At 37.2% G+C, this 20,602-nt stretch overlaps 1 protein-coding gene across 16 annotated transcripts in view; it reads right to left on the bottom strand.

Annotated features, from left to right (window-relative positions):
• LOC105216030 (disintegrin and metalloproteinase domain-containing protein 9) overlaps positions 1–20,602 on the bottom strand; it is a 510,771-nt gene that overhangs the window by 102,327 nt on the left and 387,842 nt on the right. For all 16 annotated transcript variants that reach the window (XM_054231408.1, XM_054231409.1, XM_054231410.1 and 13 more), the window contains exon 8: positions 19,927–20,073. In XM_054231408.1, coding sequence (XP_054087383.1) covers positions 19,927–20,073 — 147 coding nt within the window. The remainder of the gene's footprint in view (positions 1–19,926; positions 20,074–20,602) is intronic.

Below are 20,602 nucleotides of genomic sequence, written 5' to 3'. Positions count from 1 at the left end.
TATCCAGATTTACAATCTACAAAATGTCCTATACTACACAGTGAAAATCTTCCTCGGCCTATTTACGTTCCAAAAGTAATTCGAATGCCCTCAGAAACACAGAAATCGGGACAGTCTACAAGTGGAAGTGAATGGGAAGGTGAAACATCTACTCCCAAGTTATTTTCTCAAAATGAACTCAGTGACTTAATACGTGATCTCTATTTATCAAAACAAGGATCAGAATTGTTAGCCTCAAGATTGAAAGAAAAAAATTTATTGGCCCCAACAGTGACAATTACGACATACAGGACACAAGAAAAAGAGTTATTGCAATTTTTTAGTGAAGATGAAGGTCTGGTGTACTGTAATGATATCGCGAAACTACTTTTAGACATGGGTTTAACAAAATATAAACCTATTGAGTGGCGACTTTTCATTGACAGTTCTAAAAGAAGTTTGAAATGCGTTTTACTCCACAATGGTAATAAATTTGCCTTTATTCGAATCGCCCATTCAACAAAACTCAAAGAGCTGTATGAAAATGTAAAATTAGTTTTAGAAAAAATTAAATAATCGGAACATCAGTGGCCGATCTGTGTAGATTTGAAAATGGTTAATTTTTTACTCGGACAACAGAGTGGATACACGAAATACCCGTGCTTTATTTGTATGTGGCACACTAGAGCAAAGCAACATCATTGGAATCAAGATGTTTGGCCTGTGAGAGATTCTTTAAATGTCGGTAAAGCCAATGTAATCAGAGAGCCATTGGTAAGCAAAGACAAAATCATACTCCCACCATTACATATTATGTTAGGAATGATCAAGCAATTTGTAAAAGCATTAGACAAAGACGGAGACTGTTTTAATTACATTTGTAGCAAATTTCCTAAGCTTAGTATAGAAAAGTTAAAAGGTGGAATATTTTATGGTCCTCAAATACGGCTAATGATGAAAGACTCAGATTTTACCAAAGTCATGACTGTTCCGGAAAGTAAAGCTTGGGAAAGTTTTGTATTGGTAGTCGAAAATTTCCTAGGTAATTATAAAGCACCAAATTATGAAACAATTGTGCAAAATATGCTGACAAATTTTCATCAATCATCTAGATAAATTCCCGGATAATTTAGGGAATTATAGTGAAGAACAGGGAGAGCGGTTCCACCAGGATCTAGAAGTGATGGAAGAACGGTATCAGGGTCGCTGCGATTGTCGCATGATGGCAGATTACTGCTGGTTTTTAAAAAGAGGTTGTCCAAAGAAGAATTATAAAAGAAAAGCTAATAAAAGGCATTTTCAGGGAATATAGTATAAGTTTTTAACATTTTTTTCTCTATTTACTTCAATGTTTGTTAATTTTTCAAAATAAAACTAATTTTTTCAACATTTATGCCATTTTATTTCTTGTTTTCCGATCTTGTTGAATTAAAATGAAAATAAAGATTTAAAAAAAATTGAGAGCAATTCTTACAAAATCATTGATAGTTTCGTGAATTGTGAGCATAAATATATCTAAAATAAGGGTCATATCCTGGGCAACAAAACCACTGTATACCAGTGTTATCATTCCACACAGTAGAAGAGATTCACTTATAGAGTGATTTGACTTTTAACCAGTTTAATGGAAATTCATAACATGACAACTGTTCTGATCCCGAATTTTAATCATAATTTTCAGCGATAAAAAAGTATTTGCAAGCGAATAATAAGGTAACCATGAAGAGGTCTGTCACTTGGAGCGATAAAAAAATAAGAGCAATGCTGTACTAAATTCACAGATATTGAAAAATTCATTAAATAAATATTCTCTTGACTCTCTTCTGAGATCACAAACCCTATAGAATTGCCGAAGAACCTGACACCGCATTCAAATGCAACAAACTCATGAACGCAAAACTAACTTTGGTGGAACTGTAATGAAAATGAAAGAAAATTTTGTCAGAATTTGCATATTACAATTCTCATGTCTTCTGCTAACTGCTTAAACACTATGCTCCTCGGTGACATTCGAACTTTTTTAAACTTGAATAAAAGTAACGGAATACTTATTTGCACAAGAGAAACTAAAATAAAAGTAAATTAAAGTTGCACCAATACTATGAAACGGAGATATATCTGGCAAGCGTACAAATATACGAGATATATACATATGTATATGTAGTGATGTACATATATAGAGAACACCGTCAATTCTCATAAGTACACTTTAGTGGCCTCAAGACGGCATCACTGCATACATAAGGTGAGCACACATGCACCCCAGCACATATCTATAAATTATCACATTTTATTATACACGAAAATGAAATGAAAAGCAAAGGTGGTGCAGCAGCAGTTGCATGGGTGGGGCACACTAACAAATGGACAGACAATTTTACAACTTCAGCAGTGACATAACGACCGGCAGCACGTTGGCAGAGCGACAAATAAAATAACAACGGTGAGGTAGACGCTGCGGCTGACTGCAGCAGCCACAATTGAACAATCAAAGCGCGCGGTGTGGGGAGAGTTATTACTTGCCAACCCAAGACATAAATCTCCAGTGAGTCAGTTTGCGTAACGAAAGCGACCAAAAGGGGGCAATGTGCGTTGCATGTCTACCCATCAGCAGCACACTGTCATTATACTTATATGGGTTAAAGCCGTCTGGCATGCGCATACACAGACAGACACACCATGATCTAGTGAGCGCCTAGACCAGTGGCAACAATTTGTGACCAGCAAATGCATATTGCTTACGCAAGCCAACGTTAACGGTAGACTGTTAGTAGAAAAGCAAGCACACCTAACAGCCGCTACAAACAAACAAACCTCACCTCTACACATACATCTACATATGTATATTGATAATGCTGCTCCGGCGCATCAATGTGTGCGCCAGGGCGTATGAATAACATTCAATGTGATTACATTGGGGCAAAGGCAGTGATTACGACCCGTCGACCTGTACTCAGTGAGTGTACGTACATGTGAGAGTGTGTGTGTGCATGTGCGTCACTCCGCTTTGGGAACGGATTAGCAGCGGCATTAAGCATTACTACAACGTGCCTTGTGACTTTTGAATATACTCAGCTGGAGACTCGTCGCCACCCGCTATGTTGGGCTGTGACGCAATTGTGGCTAGACTTTAATGCCGGCTGCTGTTATGCGGTGCTAAGCTGCGTTTGCCTGTCTGTCTGTCGCTTTGGTATTGGTGTATAGTCTAATTGAAACTTAATGCTTAGAGGCATAGATACTTTAATTGGCAGGAAATGATTTCATTTAAGTCACTGTAGTTATTAATTTAAAGGTTTTGAAAGCCAAGAAATTATAGATTAATTTTTAGGCAGATCAATATCAAATGTCGATAAGTCACGTTCTCTGTAACAATTATTTTATGTTATGTTATGTTAAGTTAAGAAAGGTTATGTCAAGTAAAGCAAAAAATCAAGTCAAGTCAAGTCAAGACAAGACAAGACAAGACAAGACAAGACAAGACAAGACAAGACAAGACAAGACAAGACAAGACAAGACAAGACAAGACAAGACAAGACAAGACAAGACAAGACAAGACAAGACAAGACAAGACAAGACAAGACAAGTCAAGTCAAGTCAAGTCAAGTCAAGTCAAGTCAAGTCAAGTCAAGTCAAGCCAAGCCAAGTCAAGCCAAGCCAAGTCAACTCAACTCAACTCAACTCAAGTCAAGTCGAGTCAAGTTAAGTTAAGTCGAATTAAGTTAAGTTAAGTTAAGTCAAATTAAGCTAAGTTAAGTTAAGTCAAGTTAACTTTTGTTAAATTAAAGAAAAAATGTTTCACGACATGCAACACGAGCGGGATGGGAAAGATACCGAGAGCTGAAGAGGGAAGCGAGACGCATTTGCAGAAAAAGAAAGAAAGAGGCAGAAATGCGTGAGTATGAAGAGCTTGACAAGCTGGCCGACAGGGGTAATGCTCGAAAATTTTACGAAAAGATCCGGCGACTAACTGAAGGTTTCAAGACCGGAGCACACTCCTGTAGGACCCCCAGCGGTGATCTAGTGGTTGATGACCAGAGTATACTGTGTTTGTGGAGGGAACACTTCTCCAGCCTGCTGAATGGCAGTGAAAGTACAACACCAGGAGATGGCGAACCCGATTCCCCAATCGACGACGATGGAACAGATGTTCCATTGCCCGACCGTGAAGAAATTAGAATAGCAATTACCCGCTTGAAGAACAACAAGGCGGCGGGGGCCGATGGATTGCCGGCCGAGCTATTCAAATACGGCGAAGAGCTGATAAGGTGCATGCATCAGCTTCTTTGCGAAATATGGTCGGAAGAAAGCATGCCCGACGATTGGAATCTCAGTGTACTCTGCCCAATCCACAAAAAGGGAGACCCCACAATCTGCGCCAACTATCGTGGGATAAGCCTCCTTAACATCGCTTATAAGGTTCTATCGAGCGTACTGTGTGAAAGACTAAAGCCCACCGTCAACAAACTGATTGGACCTTATCAGTGTGGCTTTAGACCTGGAAAATCAACAACTGACCAGATATTCACCATGCGCCAAATCTTGGAGAAGACTCGTGAAAAAAGGATCGACACACACCATCTATTTGTCGACTTTAAAGCTGCTTTCGACAGCACGAAAAGGAGCTGCCTTTATGCCGCGATGTCTGAATTTGGTATCCCCGCAAAACTAATACGGCTGTGTAAGTTGGCGTTGAGCAACACCAAAAGCTCCGTCAGGATCGGGAAGGACCTCTCCGAGCCGTTCGATACCAAACGAGGTTTCAGACAAGGTGACTCGCTATCGTGCGACTTCTTTAACTTAATGCTGGAGAAAATTATAAGAGCTGCAGAGCTAAATAGAGATGGTACAATCTTCTACAAGAGTGTACAGCTCCTGGCGTACGCCGATGATATTGATGTCATCGGAAACAACACCCGCGCCGTTAGTTCTGCTTTTTCCCGCCTGGATAAGGAAGCGAAGCGAATGGGTCTGTTGGTGAACGAGGACAAGACGAAATATCTCCTGTCATCAAACAAACAGTCAGCGCATTCGCGTCTTGGCTCCCACGTCACTGTTGACAGTCATAACTTTGAAGTTGTAGATAATTTCGTCTACCTGGGAACCAGCATTAACAGCAATAACAATGTCAGCCTTGAAATCCAACGCAGAATCACTCTTGCCAACAGGTGCTACTATGGACTGAGTAGGCAATTGAAAAGTAAAGTCCTCTCTCGACGAACAAAAACTAAACTCTACAAGTCCCTCATCATTCCCGTCCTACTTTACGGTGCAGAAGCGTGGACGGTGTCAACATCCGATGAGACGGCACTAGGAGTTTTCGAGAGAAAGGTTTTGCGGAAGATTTACGGTCCCTTAAACATTGGCAACGGCGAATACCGCAGAAGATGGAATGATGAGCTGTATGTGTTGTTCGACGACATAGACATAGTCCAGCGAATAAAACGACAGCGGCTACGCTGGCTGGGTCATGTTGTGGACTCGGCTATAACCGCGTAAGCGGTTTTACGCCAGTTAAGAAGAAGAAGAAGTTAAGTCAAGTTAACTTTTGTTAAATTAAAGAAAAAATGTTTCTCCATCAACAATATGCATAACAATTTAATTCGCTTTTGAGGCGTTCCTTAAAGAAAATTAATCTACATTCTCACTTTAAATCAAAGAAATATTTTAAAGGCAATTACATACCACAATAATTACATAATAAAACACTAATATATTTACACGCTTTTAATAATTAATCAACATTAAAAATTTACGCATCAACACCTGCCTGTCAACACTCGGCGAGTGTAGCGGACAGCAAAAGACAAATTATAAGTGTAACGAGTTAATCAGTCGTGACTTTGCTGTCGAAAAAATGTGTAAATCAATGTTGCATACAGCGTTGTTTTTTGCATATTTTCGCTGTCAGCACCGGCTTGCAACAACTGCCTTGCTGCCAACCAATACACGCTAGCCAGCTATGCCACACACACACACACACACTGCATGCTTTCTTAAGTAATTAAAATTTTAACACAGATCGGCCGGAATTACTTTTTAAGCCAATCGTGGCGTTGCCGGTTTGCACTAAAGTATATTTTTTTTTTGAATATATGCAGATATGTGTGTATTTCCCATATAACTTTTACTGACCATTTACCCATTCAACTAGTCCATTTACTCAGTCTGCCTGTAGTTAAGCTGGCAGGCCTTCCATTTGCATGCTTCGCTCTACTTTCTCATGCCACTCACATTCACATACACACACACATGCGCTGCTGGTGCCTCTTCATCGGCTCTTAAGTGCTTTTTACTATACTCTCTCTCTCATGTATATGTTGTATACGGCACGCTTCAAACTCCATTCAACTGTGGGAAATATTGAAATATTTTATGGCTTTCCTCGGTATGCATAGCGGCGTCCCGCAGTTGAACCACCCTACTCTGCAACCCATCAACCCATCCACTCAACACTCAGCATACTTCATGCAGTTCGTTGCAGCCTTTCATTGCCCACTGCCGGCCGTCAGCAGCGCCAGCAATTCTGCTCACTTCAATTTCGATTACTGCGCTGCTGGTAAAGTTTTAAGTTCACTGCAGCGGCGCAAGAAGTTTTCGTGCTTGTGCAACCAGTTCGTCGTCCCTCATGTCCTGGCACTCCCAAAAACCATTCCGAAAAGTGGTGTTCGGGGATTACAGCTTCAACAACTCAGCATTCACCATATACAGAAGTACGTTCATAGCTCAGTGCAGCATTTTAAAGTTGCACGCAATGGTAACCAACACGCCCACCCACTGGTCTATACACTGCCCACATAACCCCCTCCATATAACTCTGCAGTGAAGTGGGTTGCAGGCAATTGCGAAAATTCCACAAATTCTGTTCAACCGAAATTTGTTGTTATTATTATCATTGTGCTTGTTGTTATTGTTGTTTGTGTTTAATATTTACTTTACTTGCTTTTGTTGTAGTGATTGTTTTTGTTGTAAAAATTACAATTCGAAACTGGGGGCTCACAAATTTAATTGGCAAAAGCGGAGTTTATTGTTAAAAAGGCATAAACGAACGAGTGGGAATTTACAAGAAGAGACGCAGCCAGATAGTTGCCTACACTCACATACGCACACACACAAACACACTTGCACATCGATCTATTTTTACAGTTATTTATGCATATGAATGCATGCAGCATTGCATGGCAGTGCACCTTTGGCCTTTAACTAAGAATTGCAGATGACCACCAAGAGTTGAATTGAAAACTTTTGCACTTTCGAATGGGAAGCCCTGCGTAGCAATTACAAAAATGTCTGCTTACATGGGTATTTACTCATATGTAAATATGTGTGCATGTATAGATAAGTAAGTTGGTGCGCTTTCGAAACTATACAGCAGTAAATGCGCTCGCATGTGCCGAGTTGTTGAGCGAGTGCCACATAGTATTTGGGTCATACGATAAATGTTTATTGGGAATTCGTTTCCAAAGTCTTCAAATTTTAAATTTGCCACTTAATTTTTGCTTGTATGTATGCAGGTTCTTCAGATGTGCAGAAATTGCAATTCTATTGGAAGTGCATAGGAGGATTGTAACGAAATCTTTATTGCTTTTCGCTGAAAAAAACTATATAATTCTGCGGTAACAAATTACTTTACTAAAATATAGGGTGATTCTTTAGAGAAATACAATTTCGTACAATAATAAATATGTAGCTGTCAAATCTACTGTCAAAGCAAACAAGTGTTTCTTATTTATGTTCGAATTTTCAAAATCTTCTTCTTCTTCTTGACTGGCGTAGACACCGCTTACGCGGTTATAGCCGAGTCCAAAACAGAGCGCCACGTATCCCTCCTTCTGGCAGATTGGCGCCAATTGGTTATTCCAAGCGAAGCCAGGTCCCTCTCCACCTGGTCCTTCCATCGGAGTGGAGGACATCCCTCTTCCTCGGCTTCCACCAGCGGGTACTGCATCGAATACTTTCAGAGCTGGAGCACTTTCATCCATTCGAACAACATGACCTAGCCAGCGTAGTCGCTGTTTTTTTATTCGCTGGACTATGTCTATGTCGTCGAATAAGACATACAGCTCATCGTTTCATCGTCTGCGGTATTCGCCGTTGCCAATTCTTAAGGGACCATAAATCTTCCGCAAAACCTTTCTCTTGAAAACTCCTAGTGCCGTCTCATCGGATGTTGACATCGTCCACGCTTCTGCACCGTAAAGTAGGACGGGAATGATGAGAGACTTGTAGAGTTTGGTTTTTGTTCGTCGAGAGAGGACTTTACTTTTCAATTGTCTACTTAGTCCAAGTAGCAAGTAGCACCTGTTGGCAAGAGTGATCCTGCGTTGGATTTCCAGGCTGACATTGTTGGTGTTGTTGATGCTGGTTCCCAGGTAGACGAAATTATCTACAACTTCAAAGTTATGACTGTCAACAGTGACGTGGGAGCCAAGACGCGAATGCGCTGACTGTTTGTTTCAAAATCAGTTGCTCTTTATGTTCGAATTTTGGAAATTCCTACAGTGATAGCTGTTAAATAAGTTGTCAAAGCGAACATCATTTAATATTTATGTTCGAAATTTCGAAGTTCATATCGGGACTGATTGTTAAAGGCACATGAGTCATGCCTTTTTGGTTCTTAAAGAAAATGTTAGGTTGGAAAATATCTCCATGCCGCCTTTTTGTCTTTTATATTTCGCGTCTATGTATAAAGCTACAGAGCTCGTATCTGGCAATACTATACATTTTTGTTAGGTCTTGACATAACCTACCAAAGACGCTATGTATGATTAGTTTGAATATTACGTTCAACAGTTATAGACGTGTAAACATGGACTTCACTAACGCCGAAATTCGCGCTATTTTAAAGTTTTCCTTCGTTAAAGGCAAATCCGCTAGAGAAACGTTCCGTGAGGTTAATGGTGTTTTGGCGGATGGTACTATATCACTTCGAACTGCGGAAGACCTGTGATGACGAATACCGATCAAATCATGGAAAAAATGGAGTTCAACCGGCAAATGGCATCTCGTGGTAGTCACCAAACCATTTTAAACCATCTTCAGAAGGCTAGATATACGAAAATGCTTGATGTTTGAGAGCCGCATGATTTAACGCAAAAACACCTTCTGGACCGAATCAACGCCTGCGATATGCTGTTCAAACGGAACGAACTCACACAGTTTTTGGTGACTGGCGAAGAAAAGTGGATCACCTAAGACAATATCAAGCAAAAACGAATCGTGATCGGAGGCCGGTGAATCGTCCCAAGCAGTGTCCAAGCCGGGATTGACAACTAGGAAGGTTTCGCTGTGTGTTTGGTGGGATTGAAATGGAATCATCCACTATCTACTGCTCCCATATGGCCAGACGCTTAATTCTACCATCTGCTGCAAACAACTGGACCTCTTGAAGCAGGCGATCGACCAGAAGCGTTCAGAATTGGCCAAAAGAAAGGTTGTGGTAATCCACCAGGACAACGCCATACTACACACTTCGTTGATGACACGTCAGCAGCTATGGGAGCTCGGATAGGAGGTTTTATCGCATCCACCACATAGCCCGGACATAGCGCCAAGTGATTACCACCGGTTCCTGTCCATGGCGAACGCCCTTGATGGTGTAAAGTTGAATTCAAAAGAGGCTTGTGAAAAGTGGCTGTCCGAGTTCTTCGCAAATAAGGAGGAGCGCTGCTACGAGGGGAGTATTATATAGTTGCCGTCTAGATGGAAATAGATTAACGAACGAAACGGCGCATATTTGAACTAAATCCAATCACTGTAACACTTTTTATAAAGCATTGAATGAAGAGCCAAAAAGCGGAAGGGAGATATTTGCGAACCTATAATTAATCGTGTCTGATCCAAATGGTACAAAAAAAAAAATAAATTTATTGGGACAATATTTAAAAATACTTCAATCTTTAAATCATAGGTCTCTATATATGTCGATAAGTCAATTTGTTGGAAGCGGGGTTTGTAATAGTATATATTATTGCGATTAAACCCACGTATGGAAATAAATTTGAAGGCATTCTAAGTATTACTGACGGTTTTTAGGAGAGAGATTTACACATCGATTGTATAACTTTGCTCCACTTTGTATCCACTTTACTTCGGCTACTAGTATAGTGAGGAAAAGTTCGTAAATATAAATTAAAGTATAGATATTTTCTTTGGGGATACCCAAGATATTCAAATTCCAAAACTCACAATACGCCATAGGCAACTGATCTTGAGATTTTAACATTTCTATATACTCGTACTTTAACAAAAAATGATATTAATCCATAATAAACAAAAAATTGCTACTGGCGACTCAGTTGCCTGGCATTGCCAACAGCTATGTTTAAAGTATTTGTGAATAGTCCAGCGGCTACTATACTCGCGATAGTATAGATAACCAATAGGGTTCTTAATTTATTAAAAAAGAGTTGATGCTTAAGAAGCATTAAAGGGAACACTATTTTTAAATATATGTATTATATGACACACTGATTGGGTCTACACACACACTCCGCCCCACTTTGCTAGCGCAAACTGAAGTGAAATTGATCATTTTAATTACAATAATAAATATTATTGAACACTAGCTACAGTATATGTACATTTTTAATTTATTCATTAAGCTTATTGGAATAATTGCGCTTGTATTTTTAGTGAACATTACCAAATTAACGAGAATAAATTGGAAATTTTCAAATACACTAATGCTATTATTGGAAAATTATATGCAACTATAATATAAATAGCTAAATATTAAATAGCCAATGGTGATCAAAAATTATTATATAAACAACGTTGATGGAAATTTACAATTATTTTTGGCAAAATTGAAAATGCTCTCTGTATGAGCATTAAAAATAAAAAGGCTTTATTGTATTTCAATTTAGTTATTTAAGCAAGCACCACCACTACAACTGTATGCAATCTATTATGGGTCTATTATATGTAGGTCCATTGCATGTCTGTGCACAATTTGCATGGGTTTGCGCCAATTTATTGAAATCAAACGCATTTAATGAGCTGCAATTAATTTTACGCCAATCAACGCCAATATTATATTTTGCTCATATGTGAGTATGTGAGTAAGCGTGCATGCAATTAATGTTATTTGTGGCTGTGTAAATGGAAATTTCCATTCTAATGCCATATTCATTATAATACACAAACACATGCATACAAATCTCACAAATTTTTCGGTGTTCGCTAATGTGCTCGTAAAAATGCTTGTGAGTTACTGAAAATGGCTAATTACTGTTATGTTTTGTTTTTCCGCTTCAATTGACCAATTGAATGAGACTTAATTGAAATAATTATCAGCAGCAAAACAAAATGCCACAGCTGGTGGATTATAATATACATAGTTACAGTGAATTAGGGTGGTTGGTGTTTTTGTGGGAAAATAAAATTTTTGATTTTTGTTTTTTGAAGGTGAAATATTAAAAAATAGTATTTGCTGTTGCCATTTTTAATTTGTTGGATTTTTATTAATTTTTTTTTTTGTAAAATTAAAATTAAAAAAAAAATATTTTTTCAAAATTAAATGCAAAATTCATCAAAAATACCAGATTTCAGTTAATATATATTTTGTTATAGAAATTATTTTATATTCTCTTTTTTGCATTATTCTTTTGCATTATTCTTTTGCTCTATAGCTAAACAATTTTTTCTCTTCAATCGGAAAAAAAAAATTTCACAAAATTTCCATCACCCTAGTATTGATTCTAAACATTAAGCCATAACATTTATGTACATAAAAGCTTTCTCTGAAGAGCTTAACGCAACATATGGCACATATGTACATATGAATATATGCACATATACAAATATGTAAGAAGCCCTGAATAATTACCCACGGCTGTTTACGTGCATTTTTCCCCACATTAAAATCAAGTTTGCAAATCGAAATCGCAAAAGTTTTTCTTTTATATTATATTTAGTATACCCCATATATATCACGCGCTAACATTAATTTACTTTTAAACAATTTGTTACCGCGATTTGATTTCTTTTTGTTTCGACGCTTTACGGTCTTTTCATTTCAATTTAACATGCATATTTATAGGCGTCTGCGCCGGGCATTGAGTTTAAATGCAAATGGCGTTAAATAAATCTTCATTTGTCTTCAAGCAAGCAAAACAAAGCGGTAAATAAAACACCGTTAGATATATGTATATATGAATGGATCTGAAGAGTTATATCGTAGGCTAACAGGTAGGGTGTAAACAAACAACTGCTAAAAGCGCAGTTACCGTCTACCTTTCAACACCGGGGTGTCATCTATTATGTTGTTGGCAAGTGCCATTAAAATCCTTAACTGCCACTTTATTAGCGCATAAAACACTTAGCGCGCGTATGCAACACATGCCCAAACTTGTTATACTACATACTACCAAGTATTCAAGTATTTAAAGTATTGAGTGAGTTTTGCATTAAATATTTATTTGTACAGCACATTTAATGAAGCGTAGCCGCTATGCAATTGGAAGCAATAAAAGTTTAACGGTAACAAATTGAAATTGATTTGCGAATGCTATATAGGAGAGGTAGTTGTGATTAGAATAATGTAATCAAGACTTTTGCTAAACAAAGTTATCAACTTACTTTAGTTAAGGAAATAGGTGGATTTTTATTTCCTTTTTTTTTGGAAGATGACCGTTCATATAGACATCAGAATGTATGAGGATAGCTAGCAACCACGTATACTGTATATCATCTGTGGCTTCCCTTGTGGAAAAATTTTCGAGATCGGACTTTAACTTTTCAAAACCCCGGATATCGAACATTATGAACTCAGTGCCTAAGGGTATTTTTTCATCGAAAATATCGGTAAATCTCTCAGATATCTCAATTTAATTCAGAGGAAATTATTTTCTTGTAATAGTGTGTCACTGTTCCCAAAATTATGCAAATCGGGTCATAACTGGCTCTAGTTCCCATTTACCTGATACCTGATCGCTTGCGGAAAAATTGTCAAGATCGGAATATAACTTTTCAAGGTCCCGGCTATCGAACATGAAGAACTCAGTTCCTAAGGGTAATATTTCACCGAAAATATCGCTAAATCTCTCAGATATTTTAATTTAACTTAGAAATAATAATAGTGTCTCTCTGTATCAAAATTGGTTAAAATCGGATATAAGGTTTTAAACTGGTTTTACTGGTGCCTTTATACCATATAAGTCGGGTAACATGTGAAAGCATATAGTCTTGGATATAGTCTGGTGGTGAAAATGAGTGAAATCGGTTCAGGAATTACCTCAGCCCTCATATACTATTTATGAACATTTTCGTTATTCTAGTGGACTTTATATCGAATATATGGGTCAAATTGAGTGTTATCTAAATAAAAATATTTTTTTAGAATTTTTTTCCCATAATTGGCAACCCTGCATTGATTTTAAGAAAGAGACTTTTTTTGAAATGGTTTTAATGGTTATTTACACATCTACAAACATAAAATATTTCACTCAACTTTTTTGCCAAATGTTTAGTTTATCACTGTATGGCAACCCTTCTTCAAAATATTTAGATATTAAATATCTGATTAAGCACACATTTTTGGATTGTGATCCCTTAGAATTAGTAAATTATTATTTTATAGAGTTAATTTTGATTTATAGGGTTGCCAACAGTTATGTAATACAAATAGTGGCATATAATATTAATGATGGTAACCCTATAAAAGTAATATATAGTAGCCAATAAATTCGGTTTAATTAAATTGCTTGAAAAATACATACATAGTTATTTGAGAATTGTTAGAGCTTGTTGTTATTATTATATTTGTTAGTCGATTAGCGCATTTAATTAACAAGTGTATTCACATTAAAAGTAATTTCCTAACAAAAACAGATATTTATATGTTTATAACAGCCCCACAACGCAACGAGCATAAATGTCAAACAATAAACATAAAAATTACCCAGGCATAACAACAAACAAAAATGCCACAAGCAAATACAAAAAAAAAAAACCAAAATCAAGACAATAACTCTCAGGCAACTCTAGCACCCAGCAACCGCAGCTGCTGGAATCCCAACAACCGTTTGTTTACTGCCTGCCTATAATCGTTACTCGAATTTTAACTGTTTTGACACGCTTTCATTGCCACTACACCGCACAACGGTAAAGGAGGCACTGCAATGAGAGCGTGTAGTGTAGCTGTTATTGATAGCTGAGAGCAGCACACATACATACTACAAAACCGTTATGCTTGAATGTGCTTAGTGGCAAATGAACCACGACGAACATTGTGGGAACAATTGGAAATTACCTCTCCGAAGACGTTACCAGCAACTATGTTTATATCACTTGGATACCAAAAAAAAAAAAAACAACAACAAAAACAAATTTCGTACAGCTGTTGCAGCACGGACAGCTGGAGCAGAGCCCAGAGTTTGGACGATGGCTCGGGGCGATTTATTATCTCAGTGCTATTGGCGTATACCAGCGTGCTTGGAATCTAATGGCACCCTGAGTACTCTAACTATGGTGAATAAGTAGATTTATGTATATATCTAAAATAGAGTATGCAGGTATGCGAGAGCAAGTGGTGATGGCGGTTGCGCTTGTCTTAAATAAGTACATGTCGGGAGGTCTCTTGGAATACTAATGAATGTTGGCAGTATTGAGACATCACCGCACTAACCCGAGGGTGTATAAATTTATACTGGAGATTTTTTGTGAAAAAGTGGAACGCGAAAAATGCAAGATTTTAATCGTGAAGTCAAGCTTACAGGGAATGAAATCTATTCTACACTAAACTTTAAAGCTATTTTTGTTCAGGAAATCAGCACAAATTCCATCTGTTATTCACAATTGTAAGTACAAACTACTTAAACCCTCTAGCCTTCATCCAGAACCTCCACCAAAACCCACCAACCGCATACACCTGTCACCATGCCATCTACCTTACCCCTTACTTCTCCCCTTCAAAATTCCAACTACAAGTGCTGCTTTTTGATTTAGAAATTAATTGTGTATGCACACAGCGTTGCCAGCAGTGTGAAATTATGCTGGCCGCAACTTCTTAGAATTCTAATTCTTTATGCCACGTACTTTCAACGCAATTTGAACTCAATGATTTTGGCATTCAACCAAGAAATGTGCCTCTAAATATTTAAATCACATAATAGCCAAGGCGCACAGCTGTTGCAATACCGTTGAGGTCGTCGCCGCCGCCGCCGCAACCGTCAAATACACTTGAGTATGCAGTGAACGCGCGAAAATTATCATAATGTATAAAAGAATTAGAAAATACTTAAAATATGTGCATACGAAATGCGGGAATTCATGGGGGGTGGAGGGGTCGAAAAATACATATATGTACATAACTAAAAAATATATAAGAATATAATAAAAAAGCAAAAGTTTTGATGTCCTTGGCCAACAAGCACTGATCAAGCAAGAAGAGTAGTTAAAGAGATCAACGAGCTCACAATAAAAAGGGATTAAGATAACTGTCCAACTGTTCGGTAAGCTAAACTGCCCAAAAATATCCAATAATATGCAATTTTACGCTGAGTAAAGTTATTTGAAGTTAACGACAGCTTAGGAAGGCTGGATCTAGCTAAGGAATAGAAAATACTAGAGCATTCCGAAAACTTGTACTTACATACATTGTCGAACTAGATTAAGGGGAGCATAAGTGACAACTTTATTATAATCCACTATGCTTTGGGTATCAGGGCACAGTTTGCCAAAAAAATACGTAAGAGCTCCAAAATCTGTTATGGTCTGAAGAAATTTCTTTTAGGAAATAAGGGATCTAAACTAAAATCCGACTTAAGGAGTCTGAAAAAAAGTCTAGGCCGGGGTAACTAGTAATATCAGACATTGGCTTTGTACATTTTACTGTCAGTAGTAGCAAATATTCCAATCCAAGAGCTTTGTCGAAGCATGAGCGTCTTGGCGATCAGGTCAGGAGTATTTGGATGTCACAAAAGGTAGTAAAAGTTGTCTAAATGAGACTATTTGGAGTTGCGAAGATGTACCGATTGACCTAATCTAACCTAACTTAGTACCTAATACATAATCTATCTGTAGTGAGGAAAACAACTAAACTGCCCTCTTTTGTACTGTATTCTAGTTTCAAGTCGTACAAAAAAAGCCGTTTTCTTCAAGGTAAATGTAAAAAATGAGTGGACAATTGAAAAGTAAAGTCTCTCGACGGAACAAAATCAAACTCTACAAGTCGCTCTGAAAATTGGCAACGGTGAAAACTGCAGACGATGGAACGATGAGCTGTACGATTTATATGACGACATTGACATAGTTCAGCGAATAAAAAGACAGCGGCTACGCTGGCTAGGTCATGTTGTTCGAATGGATGAAAACGATCCAATTTTGAAAGTCTAAATGCAGTATCCGCTGGTGGAAGCCGCGGAAGAGGACGACCTCCACTCCTTTGGAAAGACCAAGTAGAAAGTGACTTGAAAGCACTTGGAATTTCCAAATGACGTCAAATTGCAAAACGGACAGATGAATGGGGCGCTCTGGTGGATTCGGCTATAATCGCGTAAGCGGTTCCTTAGCCAAATACATGTATATATATGTATAAATGGAAACAGTGTGGTGTCATTCTGGTTCCACTTATAACTAAAAATAATTAAAAACTCTAAATATTCTCCATACTATTGAGGAATCTTATAGAAGATTAGAGTATATTCCACATTTAAAGAATTAAGCCGTGGTACAATCCAACAACAAAGTGTGAATTTCTAAAAGAATTCAAAAGCGTAATAAAATCCGCTGCCAAAAACGGCTCAATTGGTTAAAACGGAAATGCATTGATATACAAAGTGTGGTAGAAAACATATGACCCTCAAATGAAAAAATAAAAAAATCTTAAAATAAACACCAACGTAAATAACAATAAAAAAATGAGACAAAAAAAATCAAATTGCGATCTTGCGAATTTCGCACACAAAAAGAAAGGTGAGGAACCAATAAAAAAAAAAGTAAATTCACAAATCAGACAATGTAAAAGAGGGGAGAATTCACGTTGAGTAGAGCGAATTAGAAATCTGAGCAATGTCAGCCAGGCAAGTAAGCACCTCCGCAGCTCGGCAAGGCTGCCGCCAACTAATCATCACCTCGGCCACAAACCGAGATGAGCGGCTCAGCATAAGCAGAGGCAAACAAAGGAGTTGCAGGCCGGATAGCACAAACAAACACACACATCCCCACTTGGGGTCTTGCAAGCAATCGTCATAAATATGAATGTGCTGCTACGCTATTGAATCTGGTGAAAATCAATATGAATGTGTCATAAATTTCAAATTTTACCCACAAACCATTGACGTACCCTTACTAAGGGACTAACATCGACGGTGGTGTGCTCTACCAGCGCTCAATTTGCACGGATATTTACATGTGTATATGAATGTGTATGTGTAAAGGTGAGCCATTGTCTGCTTAGTTGATCCTAGACAGCAGCATAGACCCTTAAGTGTGTGTTACTGTGTGTTGGCGCAGAAGTATTCCGGATTCGAATTCGTATAAATTATGGCAGCAGCGAGTCATAAGTTTTCACATTCACTTTATAGTATTTGCTGCGTTCATATTTGGATATCATTTTTTTTATGTTTTATGTGTTTTTCGCTCGTTTTTGATTCTTTTTCGCAACTTTTTCATGTGGCACGGTATGTTTTCGCTCGCAGTGGCGCTGCTAAACTTCTGGGGTTGAAGATTTCCTCCCTTTTTTTCGCTTCGGCAATCAGCGAGAGCTTGTATGGGGTATTAAGCAAGTGGAGGGGAGGAAACACAGTAAGACTTAGCACAGAATTTTGGCTGGCAATGCTAAATTCACTTTTTTCGATTTATTCTGTGATTGTTTGCAAGTACCAAGTATGCTGCACATACCGTTAAGTATGTATGTATGAATTTTTGTATGCTTGATTTCTTGTTTTTTTTTTTCTAAGCAACGTTTATTTATTGGTGTCGCGCACATAAAATCTCTCAGCCAGCCACCGTCAGTGTAGCCACACATATTGAAAAATATTGCAGTTTATGTAAAGTACGAAGTCGAAAAAAAATGTGTGGCAAAATCGTTAAAAGTGTCTGCAAGGAATAATTCCGATGAAGTATGGGGATAAGTTGCTAAATGTACTACACTGTGAAAAATTTTCTTGAAATTAAAAAAAAAAAAAACAGTTAGCGAGCTTAGAAATCTTCGAAGCTTTCTGCTAACGTAATTTCAAAAACAATTTTAGAGAGCTTTCACCTGTCCAAAGTTTGGATAACTATATTTTGAGGTTATAAATCTTTAAAATAACACCAGGTAATCAGTACAATAGAGAATAAAGTGTAAAATGATCATATAATCGACTACCGCGTTGTTTATAGTTCCTTAGAAAACTCAAAAAGTACATATGAAACATTTTTTGAGAGATGAAGTTCACTTAAAGCTACTCTTTTTCTCCAAATTCTCAAAATAACGTTGCTATTGAACTATAAAAAATCAAAATAGCTAGTTTCTAGTTTATTAAAAGTGCTCTTGACAAGAAACACAGAATTACTCAAATACTGAGTACCATAGAAGCTTTGAGAAGAAAAAGCTTTTTGGTACGAAAGCTCTTTGTACCCAAAACAGTAATTATTTTTCTTATTTTATTGAGTTAGAAAGCTAAATTCAATAATAAACGGCGTACTAATACCAACAGTTAGTAGGCCCTTACTTATGGAAAGCTTTAATTAAGCTTTTTGAAGTTTTAATTGAAATTTGTCAAATTTTAGCTATAAAAATATCAAAATAGCTAGTTTCTAGTTTATTAAAAGTACTCTACACAAGAAACACAGATTTACTCAAATATTAAGTACCATTGGAGCTTTGAGAAGTAAAAGCTTTTTGCTACGAAAGCTCTTTGTACCCAAAACCTTACATTTTTTACTTTTTTATTGAGTTAGAAAGCTAAATTCAATAATAAACTGTGAAATAATTCCAGCAGTTAGCAAGCCCTCACTTATGTAAAGCTTTCATTATGATTTTTGAAGTTTTCATTGAATTTTATGTGTACGATTAATATCTGTAACCAACATTTGACCACAAAAATTGTTTCTTTGCTTATTTTTCCATACAAAGCACTGTTTTACTCAAATATTAAGCTTTTTAAAAGCTTTAAGGAGTAAAAGCTTTTTTGTACTAAAGTTACAATATACAATACAAAAGATTGAAAACCTATTTTTCTCTAAGATATTACACTAAGAAATTATACTAATGGGTAAACATTCCATTCAGCATTATTCTACAGAAAGAGTAGTTCATTCCAAACAAAATTTACACAAAACCTCCAGTGACTCCCATCTTTTTCTGCCAGTGTACAAGAAAGACTGCAATTGAAATCAAGCGAACCAAAGTCTGTTCCTAACAACGGACGGCAGCTTACGTTGGATATAAATGCGGATTTTATTTAAAGTTCACAATTGAAAAACAGATCTGTGGATAAATGTTGGTGAAAACTGTGTGAAAACAAATGCGTGAGTGTGTGTGTGTGTGTGTGCACGCATTTGCATGCCGATTTCGCTTAGACGCAGATATAAATCAAAATTCAGGCCGATTGTCAGCATTTGAGCGTGAAAATGTGGCTACCGCACACAGCACAGGGCGCACAGAGCACACAGAAGCCGAATCCTAAGCAGAAAGATGCCATAAAAAGCCGGCATAATAAAAACTGGATAAGCAATGGCTGTAAAACATTTTCGATTCAGCGAAAATGTATGTGAAATCGCAAAGGATTTGCGAACATAACGAAAACTTAAAGCGTCAACTTAAAGGGGCTTTTCGAGGCGAGTACCAAGTACAAAGCAAGTTAATACAGCTTTTGAGTAGCTTAAGCCCCAACTCGGTGGGTGATAAGACTACATATAATATATAAAGGAGTCGTAAAAAATTGTGTTGAAAGAAAATGTGTTGAATAAATAAAATATATAAAATTTATTGTTGGCCAATAATTGGTCGCGATTACGTACCGAAAGATCGCCTCCATAGAAGGGATGTATAACGAATGTTTCGTTGCCGATGTGTATGACGCCGCTGACACCATTGCACGTATGGAAGGCGGCGCTAGCACCAGGATAGTCCTTAACGGTGCCATGGTAATAGCAATGCTCAATGTCCTGCAAATAAAAGAGAGAGCGGAAGATAGTGAGGGAGAGTGATGAAAACAGTTGTAAATATAATTAATTTAATTTATTGCAACAAAGGCACACAAAATAATTCAAAATAATTAAAAGCGACATCAAGTGCAACCACAAATCCATGATAAGCATACAAACATACTACATATATATGTATTATATATATATTTCCATAAATATGTAAAATACATTTATGCAAATTTAATTAAATATAACGCTATAAATGTTACTATTGTATATGTATATGGTAATAATATTTCAAATTTAATCATATGTAATTGTACATAATATTATATCGTATCACTTTCGATATGTGGTCAAGCATTTGTGGTTGCTATTTGTCCAATGCTGCCTGCAACATTTTGAATTGAATGATCAAATTGAATGGTAGCAAATTTTATTTATTAATTCATTTATAATATAAGTAAATATACCTATATATCTATATATATTTTCTTTGTTGACACACAGTAACTGCTAAAGCCGAGTTGAGACAGCAAAAGCTTAA

This window comes from Zeugodacus cucurbitae, chromosome 5, assembly GCF_028554725.1.
Source record: "Zeugodacus cucurbitae isolate PBARC_wt_2022May chromosome 5, idZeuCucr1.2, whole genome shotgun sequence".
NCBI lineage: Eukaryota > Metazoa > Arthropoda > Insecta > Diptera > Tephritidae > Zeugodacus > Zeugodacus cucurbitae.
The sequence above is the reverse complement of the archived record's forward strand: the minus strand, read 5'-3'. Positions and strand labels throughout refer to the sequence as shown.